Source organism: Chaetura pelagica, unplaced genomic scaffold (genome assembly GCF_000747805.2).
Source record: "Chaetura pelagica isolate M959 unplaced genomic scaffold, ChaPel_1.0 scaffold585, whole genome shotgun sequence".
Lineage (NCBI taxonomy): Eukaryota > Metazoa > Chordata > Aves > Apodiformes > Apodidae > Chaetura > Chaetura pelagica.
The window spans coordinates 189,960-199,669 of NW_009953404.1; the positions used below are offsets into that span (position 1 = coordinate 189,960).

General features: G+C 42.9%; 1 protein-coding gene across 2 annotated transcripts in view; it reads right to left on the reverse strand.

The window, feature by feature from the left end:
- Positions 1-9,710, reverse strand: part of ANAPC5 (anaphase promoting complex subunit 5) — a 12,504-nt gene extending 2,794 nt beyond the window's left edge. Inside the window, exons 1-11 of one of the 2 annotated variants that reach the window (XM_009998403.1) lie at positions 9,605-9,710; positions 9,274-9,469; positions 8,025-8,091; positions 6,880-6,981; positions 5,553-5,743; positions 4,337-4,418; positions 3,528-3,617; positions 2,431-2,576; positions 1,844-1,979; positions 1,534-1,608; positions 719-840 (exon numbers count right to left, since the gene is read on the reverse strand). In XM_009998403.1, the coding sequence (XP_009996705.1) occupies positions 719-840; positions 1,534-1,608; positions 1,844-1,979; positions 2,431-2,576; positions 3,528-3,617; positions 4,337-4,418; positions 5,553-5,743; positions 6,880-6,981; positions 8,025-8,091; positions 9,274-9,469; positions 9,605-9,704 (1,307 nt within the window). In that variant the 5' untranslated portion in view covers positions 9,705-9,710. Of the gene's footprint in view, positions 1-718; positions 841-1,533; positions 1,609-1,843; positions 1,980-2,430; positions 2,613-3,527; positions 3,618-4,336; positions 4,419-5,552; positions 5,744-6,879; positions 6,982-8,024; positions 8,092-9,273; positions 9,470-9,604 lie in introns of both variants that reach the window. The other variant, XM_009998404.1, reaches the window with a different exon arrangement.

Sequence of the window (9,710 nt, forward strand, 5' to 3'; positions counted from 1 at the left end):
GGAAAGAGCGAGAATAAGGAAATAAAAAACAAATACACAGCAGTAGGAGATGTCTGCAAATGCCCTGAACCCAGACAGTGAGTAGAATATTTAAAGCTCAGGGAAAGCACAAACAGCCCAGTTCCAACAGACAAGCCTCAGGTCCCACAGCTTGAACACTGTTTTGAGGTGTTTTGCCTCATTGAAAATCAACAAGAAATTGGTCTTAGCAGTAAGCTGCTTTTCATACTCACCAAATAACAAGTTTTAACCCTACTTATTTCTAACATGTCATTATCATTTAGCAACAAGAACACACTGAGGTGAGAGAAAAATCATATTGTCCCATTTTGTGGATGTAGAAACACAGATGCAGACCCTGAAGTTCAGGCTAGGCCCAAGATCCCCAACTATTTGACATAAAACTCTGCTTTGTGCTTCAAGTATAGGGACCACAGCAGATTTTGAAGAAGTGTTTTGAGTTCTCACAGCTCTAGACCAACACCAACATCAGCAGTGCTGTTCCAGTTCTTAAACTGTCCAGAGAAACAACCAGAAATTATTATTGTGGGACAGACCCTGAGGGAATAAGTACTACAGGTTAGACAACATGACTGTGATTAGTTCTGGAGGGGGGAGAACAGGTGAGCACATGTGACTGCCAGCAATCATTTTGCTAGATTTTTCATTACCTGGATGGGACACACCTGCCAGGGTGCCCAGGCTCATGCCTCCTCACCTGTACATGCCTTCAATGCTGTTGAGTGCTGTAATTCCTGCTACCAGAGAATCTGCTATGTGGTATCTGCCATCATTCATGGCTCTCTCAAACTGTATTTTCTGATCAAACAGCATCCAAAGCTAAAGCAAGAACATCCAGGAACAAGCTTTAGAAGTTGTGTCTCCTTATTTTCTAATCCCAAGTTACAACTCACTTTTTTTCCCCCCATGGATATTTATGTCTAGACATAACTAACTCCACTGCCCAGTTACTGGATTTACTACATTACTGACCTCAATGGAAATGTTCTGGTCTGGATTAATATTTCAATACCAAAGCTCACCTATTTGGCTGCATTTTAGGTGAAAAAGCTCTTTTAAATCCTTACTAATACTTTGAAAGAGTAGGCCTGCCCTGTAGTGAAAAGGACCAAACTGTATTTCATGGAATCTTGAACACTTCCATGTAAATACTACCCTATAGGCTCATCTGTTTCTGTGTTTCCCAGAGTCACACAAAATCCAGCCCAAATATATCAAAACAAGCAGCACTAATGAAGCAGAACTTTGAAGCTCCAAATCAAAGCAGAGCATTTAACTCCTGAATGTGCTCCTGAAGATGTATATTCCTCTGTCAGTGACATTTTTATTTCAACAGCTTTTTCTTAGGAAGCTCCAGTGAGAGGTCCCACAGTCTTAAAACAGCAGACATCATTTTCATGCTTTGGTGGAAAAGTTGGCATTCTGTGGCATTCTATGATTCTGATGTGATGGAATCCAGATCCTATTGTATAATACTTACATAATTTATGGGCTAAATTATAAATATTCTACCTGTGCGTGCTGGCTGTTGGGAGGGAATCTCTCCTTCAGGTGTTTCAGTATCTCAGAAGCAGCTGCAAAGTATCCCTGTAACACAGAAATAACACTTGATTCAGGTTCACTGGGGCAAGCACCACTCCCCTCCCTTTCAACACAACCTTCATGGAAAGAACTTGCCAAACAAAAACTCTGCAAGTTCTTTGCCCCCAGCGCAGACAGCAGAGGCAGAACAAAACACAAGTCTGGCCCTTTCTGTCAATAACACCCACACCTCCCCTCACCCAAATGATACTTTGTGCAACTAGACACAAAAGCCCCTCACCTGCTCTGCATGCAACTCAGCCAGGTGACACAGCACCACAGCAAAGGACTCAGTGTTGTTCTGCTGAACACCCACGTTCACAGCCTCCAGACTGTTCATGCTCAGCAGTGTCTGGGCTTGTTGGAGTGCCATGGTGCTTGTGCAAGAGAAACATCTTTTAGCTTTCAAGCAACAAACATTTTTCATGTATGGTCTTGTTATGACAACACTACATTTTCTGAAAATTTGCAAAAAAAACACCCACCCTGCTATCCAGGAACTCTGGACTATGCAGGCACTTCAAGTACTGAACACTGAAAGCTGCAAGAGTCTGACCACTGAGATGCTGAAGATGAGGGCATGGGAACCACTGATGCACTATTTGCTGCTACTAAATGGAAACTCAATCTCTTCCCCAGTCTGAGTTTTAAAGGAACACATGAGAATGGAAATAACTGCACTCAGCCTGTACTAAACCACAGCCGGATTGCTTTATTTTAGTGCACTAGAGAGACACAGGCACTTGTTACACCCACATGAATAACTCAAAATGCATTATGTGCTAACAAGTAGTGAGCAAAGCCCAGAGTTCAGAAGGAACCAAATACCTGCGGCCGTACAGCCTCCAAAGGGCTGTTTTCTGTGCTAGGCTGATATCTATCAGCTCTGACAAGCTGTGCTTCCAGTGCAGCAGATCAGAATCTTTCAAGGCATCCATTAGTTTGTTGGCAGCCTTTCCTGCAAAAGCTCTTTGCTGAACCAAGGACTGTATTCCCAGAGAGGCAAGGTACTGGAAAGAAGAAAGAAAAACAGCATGGAAAGACACCAGAGCACACTGCTCTTGCAATGACACCCCAGCAGGTTCTAAACTAAGGAAAACAAACCCCAAAGAAAAAGAGTTATTCAGTACAGACAAAGGAACATTGCTCCAGGCATTTCTTTAAATACCCACTTGTGCACACCCACACATATCTGACTGCCATTTTGTTAGATGTGAAAGGTAATTTCCCCTCCTCCACACAGAAGTCTTAATAGAGGTTGACAGGACTTGTACCTAGATTTCTCCAGTGATGAAGCAGCTGTGAAAACATGGAGCCTTCCCTCCCCTTCCCCACCAAGTGGCCATGCCTGCTCTCACCTCCCAACATCAGCAGCTTAGTTCCTTTTAGAACAATTATTTTATCAAAGAAATGGCAGATCTTGGGGAAGACAGAACTAAGCACTAACAGCCAATGGATTCAGGGCACAAAGCTATGGAAGTGGGGGGCTGCCTTGTAAGATTTCACACCTGGGACAGAGCAGTACAAGTGTTCAAAGCCCTGCCAGAGGCATCAGCACTGAGTTTTGGGGAAGGTGGAGGCAGAAGAACCTTCTCTGAGCCCCAGCAGATTGAACTATAGGCCTGAGGCCAAAATGGTGCCTGGGGCCAGGCCTGGAGCCACAGAATGTTCTTCTGCCTGAGAAACAAACAAGTAAGAAGGAAAACCAGTGAGCCTGGCAATAATGCACTGGCATTAAAGCAACCGACCTCTGGTTGTTACTACAAAGAGCAAAAATAATAGAAGCAGGTAGATTTTGGAATGTGAAAATAGGTTTGTTTAAATTCAGTTGCATATTTCAAAGGGACCAGATGCAAAACCCAAACCCCTCTTGTGCACACGTGTTTGTCCTGGAATAAATCTATGGCTAAGTGACCTGGACATACCGGCAAGCCAAAGTGCAAGGACTTGTTCACAGAGTGCTCCAGCAGAACACAGCTGTCAAAGATCTTCTGCTCCAGGATGTACAACCAGCTCTAGCAAGGGAAAAATGAAAATCTCATTGCAAACAGTTCATGGCTGCAGCACTTCTATCTTCTACTTTCACACAGACTGCACAAAAACTCCCTGGAAATACAAACTGCTCCTCAGAGTGAACAGGATACTCAGGAAACTTCTGTTAAATGCTGCACAGCAAAATCCACCCCAAGTGCAGCCAGGCTGGGACACTGGTGTGACAGCTGTCCACACTGGAGGTTCAGAGTGGTCCACAGAAACCCCATTACCCAGTGTGGAAAGCAGTAGCTCAGGGGTGTGATACCACTGATGCCAATTCATAATAACAACGTTAATTACAGAACAAAGCACAGGAATCTAAGTCTTTCCCTCCTCCTTTTTGTTTGCTCTGAAGAAGGCTTATGACTCTATGAATCGACACTATGGAGGAAGTTAAGCCATAATTTGTCTCTTTTAAGCACAGAAGACTAAATCTGCAGCTGAGATCTTTGAGATCCCAACTGCTGTTGATGAAAGTAATCCTGAGTTGTAACAAAACCACCCCATGATCACCCTACAGTCTGGTGCTCTGGGAGGCTCCTCTGCCAGAAGCAACATCACCCCACTGCTGGACAGTCTTGTTTAAACCACTGAGGCATTTGATGAGGTTCTACTGGTAAGAGCAGTTGTGCAACACTGAGAAAAGGCTCAGGTAGCACAGAGCCAGGTGAGTTCACCTCCATTTCAACACAGCTCTTACCAGGCAGTGCTGCAAGCAAACGTGGTCATTAGACTCCTGTGCTATTCGGATGGCTTCCTGAAGTGCAAGTTCAGCCTGTTGGCTAGGAGCAAACAGAAAGGGAGAACACTTCAGCATTCCCATAGTGCTTAAAATACAGCATGATGATACAGAGGAATATTGATCTAAATTATGCATATCACACTCAGAAGATAAGTCCGATTTAATAGACTGCTGAGAAAGGCTGCATTTCCCTCCTGGCACTTCAGCAATATATTCTAGTCCTGAGGATAATAAGCAAGATGGCATCTGCAAGCTCCTACAAAAATGTTACTGTAACCCCTGAGCAGGCTTTCAAACCCTGTACATGTTTGAACAGGTGCAATTTTAAGTATCTGCCTGTGTGGAAAAAGCTGCTGCTCTCCATTTTGCAGACATCCTTCCCAGCTCCAGTCCTTTCACATGATGCACCCAGGCAGCAGTCAATAAATGCAAACCATAGATGGAGATGGGTGAGCCAGCTACATCAATAAAATAACATCCACCCCACCCCTATGGCATTTTAAAATTTAAAAGCTCAGATGGTGCTTTTGTTTTGTATTGTTTTGAATTCTTCTTTTTCCAGATCATCAGCTCTATGTTGATTTGAGTATTAAAAGAAAACCTACTCCTCTTGAAAAAAATTTGGCCCCTGGAATTGTTCAAGGGCAGGTTGGATGGCACTTGTGCAACCTGGTCTATGGGAGATGTCCTTGCTCATAGCAGGGGGATTGGAGCCTAATTATCTTTAAGGTCCCTTCCAACCTTCACCATCCTATGATTCTATGAGAATGTAGCTGAAAACGGGCATTTGTGTCCACTGACCTCCCTGAGGTCATAGAAACGTAGCAAATGAGAACTTAGATATCTGGGAAACAGTTGCAACCAGACACAGACAAATGTCAACCCTGACCCTGCTGTGGATGGCTCAGTTATCATGGAAACAAAATAAACATAAAAATAAAACCAAACCAAACCAAATCAAGATCCCAAGAAAACTCCAACCCAACGACATCTGTTACCAAATGAGAGAAAACCCCTTTTCTGCTGGACAGATTTTTCAGCATGAACAAAAGCTCTGTGGACCAGCACTGAGGAGACGCAAAGAGGTGAATTTTAGTTGGGTGGTGCAATAATGCCCTGGTTTGAGTCAGGAGGAAGCCAGTTTCCTCAAACCAGGACAAATCCATGGACTTACTAGTGGCCAAAGCGACAGTGCAGGGCAGCCAGGTTGAGAGCAGCATATCTCAGGCTCCGGCCATACCCTTCATCCCCGTTGCTTTTGCTCTCTGCTCCCGTGAGAATTAAACGGTCAAAATAATGAAGGAGGCTGTGGGTTGAACTGAAGACATCTTGCACTCTCAGACTGTTTAAGTAGCTCAAATAATGCTAAAAATTGAAGCAAAAATCAGTTTCAGGTAGACAGAACTATTGAAGTTACTATTACTGTGTATCTTCTTTCTGGGGGAGGTTGCCCAACAAGTGCAAGCCAGAAATCCTGTATGGCCTGGAAAGGGCTTGGACCAGAAGCTGCAGGGGCACTGAGACTACCTGTGCAGAATCTCTTTACATCCTGGATGAAATTGGTTGTTTTCCACAACAGGATCTTCAAAGTGGTGTCACACAGGACAAACTCTGGCTGTCAGAATGATCCCACCCAGCCCAAGACTTCTACATAGAATCCCTGTCATTCTGTGCTAAATGAGTGGGAAGGGAGGCATGACTCCCTCCCACTGTGTCTGCCCTCTGAAGCACGAGCACTGCTTCCAAATGTTGTGCAGAAAGAAAGGAGATGCTAAAACTATGTATTTTCTTCTTGTCATTGCACCCTGGGCAGAACAACCCTTTATGTCAGACAAACAGAACATTGGAGAGGACTTCTGGAGCTGTCAAGTCCAGTCCCTGCTAAGGCAGCCCTTTCAAGGATGTATCTCCAGATGGGAGCCAAGAAAATCCTGTTTACCTCAGCCCAGGGCTACTGGGAGAAGTTAGAAAACAGGGCAGGAAGGAGTTGACTGGGAATTCATGGAACTTGCTCTGGAATAAGTTGTGGAGAACAAGGCAAACAGGTCTGGATCCAACCCTCAGTGTGAGCTGCCAGTTCCTTCCAGTATAAATTGTTTTTAATCACCAGGAGTGATTATCAGTAAGCAAAACCAACAGTTATTGCACTTGATACTGATTTTTAAGCTACAGGGGCATGAGGCCTGAAATTTCTTAGGAAAATGTACAAAAAAGGAAGTAAGTTTTAGATTTAGTTCAACAAGAATGCACTCACATAGTCCCACCAGAGCTAAGAGGATTATGTGTGTGCAGAAAGCCAGACGTGGTTAAGTACTTGGTGTAATTAAGGTTTCTGTACCTTCAGGAGTTTCAGATAGAATTACTAAACATTTACATGCAACTTGCTCACATTTTTATCATCTGCTTAGATTTCAATGTAGAATAAATTACTCCCAAATAATCCCACCCCAGAGATAAGAAATCCCTTTACAAGCATTTGGGATGAAGAAAAAGATCCTTACTGCTTCAGCAAAGTCTGGATTAAATTTTAACAAGTTGTTCAATTCCTTTTGTAAAGATGCTGGAGTCAGAGCCTTTGTTTCATCATTCTTTAATAAAGAAGCCTGGAATAAAAATTGAAAAGTAGAAGTAACATAAGTAACTCCATCTGGAGGGTTACAAATGCCTTTTGATACATACTTGTCAGTTTGTTATCTGTTTGGAGAGAGCAGTAGAGATGATTTTGTAACAGCTCTGCCTACTATGACACTAAGACATCAGTGGCAGTTTTAGTCTATACTATATTATAGCATCCACTTTCCAGAGATCAAAGGGACTAAGTAAAATAAAAGCTCATTCAAAGGACTGTTTATATGGATTTAAAGAATCCTGTTTAAGTTTCTCTTTGAAGAACTAACACAATGGATCACTCACTGGCATTATATCTCTCTCCTCACCAAAAAAATTCAGGGAACTAAAAAGTAAATCTGTAGTTTGCTTCAGCAAGTGGATCAATTTAATTAAAAAATTACAATAATCTTGTGACTAGAATAAGCATTAATGAATACTGAATATTAAAAAGACTTTAAATTTCAGACCCCTCCTAGACACCCTGATTCCTCCATAATACTCTAATTGAGAAGGGGAAGAAAAATAAGACCAACTACAGCTGCAGGAGCTTTGCCATGATCAGGGTAGCAGCTTCAACAGCCCCTAACAGTGAAGACCCTAATGGGACTGAGAAGTCATTTTGAACTTGTCATACACGATGTTTCATATGTATTTTAAATGTAGGGTTGTTTTTCTATTTAGCAAAGCATTATAAGCATGCAGTTAATTTGCTGACATATGTGCCCACCTGTATTTCTGCTCCATTTTGTATTTACCAGCTGGAATACTCTACAAAACTGCACATTTAGCAGATACTGAGTCTGAGGTGAGCAGTCAGAATGGAACTGACATTCTCAGAACAAAATCCCATCATATGCTGCAACTGCCCAGCTAGAACACTTTTAGCCCCAAGTGCTCACACTGAGCACCTTCCTGCAAGATATCAACAAATCTTTAACAGATCTGAGAAAGCATCATCTTTAACACTGCAGACAAAATTCAAGGTGAAGTCCATGCTAATGGATCATTTATTGAGCTTTATTCAGAATTAACATACCTGCTGAGAAAGAAAATACTCTGCTTGTTTCTGGGAAAGAGGTCCACTGCAAGATATCTCTTCTTCCCTGATAAAAAACACTCTAGTTAGAAACAAGGGCATTGAGGTACCATGCAACACATTTCATCAGACACTCCACTCTTCTGTTTTATGAAGCTTTATGTGATAATATAGCTTGAAGCATGAAAGCAAACTAAAAGGAGAAAACTTAGTAGAGAATATCAACTGCATCAAAGTTACAAATCCAAATGATTTCACTGTTTAGTTGTAACCTTCAGCCTGCAGAGACTGTGTTCAACATGAATGTCACTCTAAATACACTTGATAACCCAAAGAACAGCAGCAGATAAAAGACTTGGGGCTGACATATTCCAATGGTTTGCTGCTTTTCCCTTTCTTGAGGTTAGTTAAAACAAAATGAACTGGCACTTTGGCCACATACATCACTTCTGAAAAAAAGTTGCTCTGCAAGAGCAGGCAGCTGAATATTCCCTGGAAAGGTAGCACCTACAGCTCAGCCAGACTTGGAAGGCTGATACCTGCCTCATGCTGCAGCAAACGCAAGCACAAGTTGATACCAGGATGGTCTGGAATGTACATTTTAAATGTATGGATACACAAAATGCTTTGGGGATTATTCCTACAGTGAAGTGTGTCTTTATCAGGTTAAAAGTCCAATATTTGCTTCTTATTTTTGATGTGAATACATGTGAGTCTTTTATTTGGAGAAGGGTGAAAACAGAAGCCAAAAACCACTAAGCTCCACTATTCCTGAGAGCAATTTTCCCTCCCTGGAAGCAGAAATGGCCTCTCCAAGAGCTTCACCACATCCCACACTAGCCAGAGCAGAGAATTCACTCAGCAGCGGGCTGAGCAGAAGGGAACTGGGGGCAGGATCTGGCCCTCAGCCTGCGATTCCTTAAACCAGGATGGGAATGGGGCACCGCCATCTTCTAGGAAGCCGGGAGGAGCTGCTGCCAACTCCAAGTGTTGCCACGAGGTGGCACCACGGAAACGGAGAGGCCGCCAGCTCTTCCGGCGGGAAGAAGGCTCTAAGGAAATCTCAACACCGCTTGGGAAAGAATAATTAAGGATCACAGCTCCCTGCATCTCAACATTGCTTGTGTTGAACATGCACAGGGCCCAGAGGAACACTCCTAGAGTTTGGAATGTCTAACAGGAGTGAGAATGTTGAGCTGAAGTTGACTCTGAGGTGCACAGAGGTAAGAATTGACTATCGATAGATCACCTTAAAGGTAAATCAAGTTCTTCTTTCTCCATCTTCCCCTCCAGCTCCTCTGTATTGGTCAGCTCCATGTCGCTCTCATCAATCCCACTTTTTTTCTCATCGTTTTGGAAGTACTGCTGAAGAGCTGTGTAAAGTTTATAGACCTGACTAAAAGAAAGCTTGTTGTATGCCAGGATCATATGGCGCAGAAACAGACCTGCAAGGGAAAACATTTGTTGTGGCAACTGTGTGTGAGGCTGCTGCTTCAGAGAGGAGACCAGAAGCCATCATAACCAGAAGCTTAAATGACAGATCTCACATCAAATAGAGCTAATGGATAACAAGTAGTTACCTACTACACTTGTTTTATGAACTTCTGGCTCTGTCCCTGAAAACGAGTCTGAAAGGTCATCAAAAAATTGTTCCATATCTTTCAGTTCTCCTTCTGCCATAAGTTT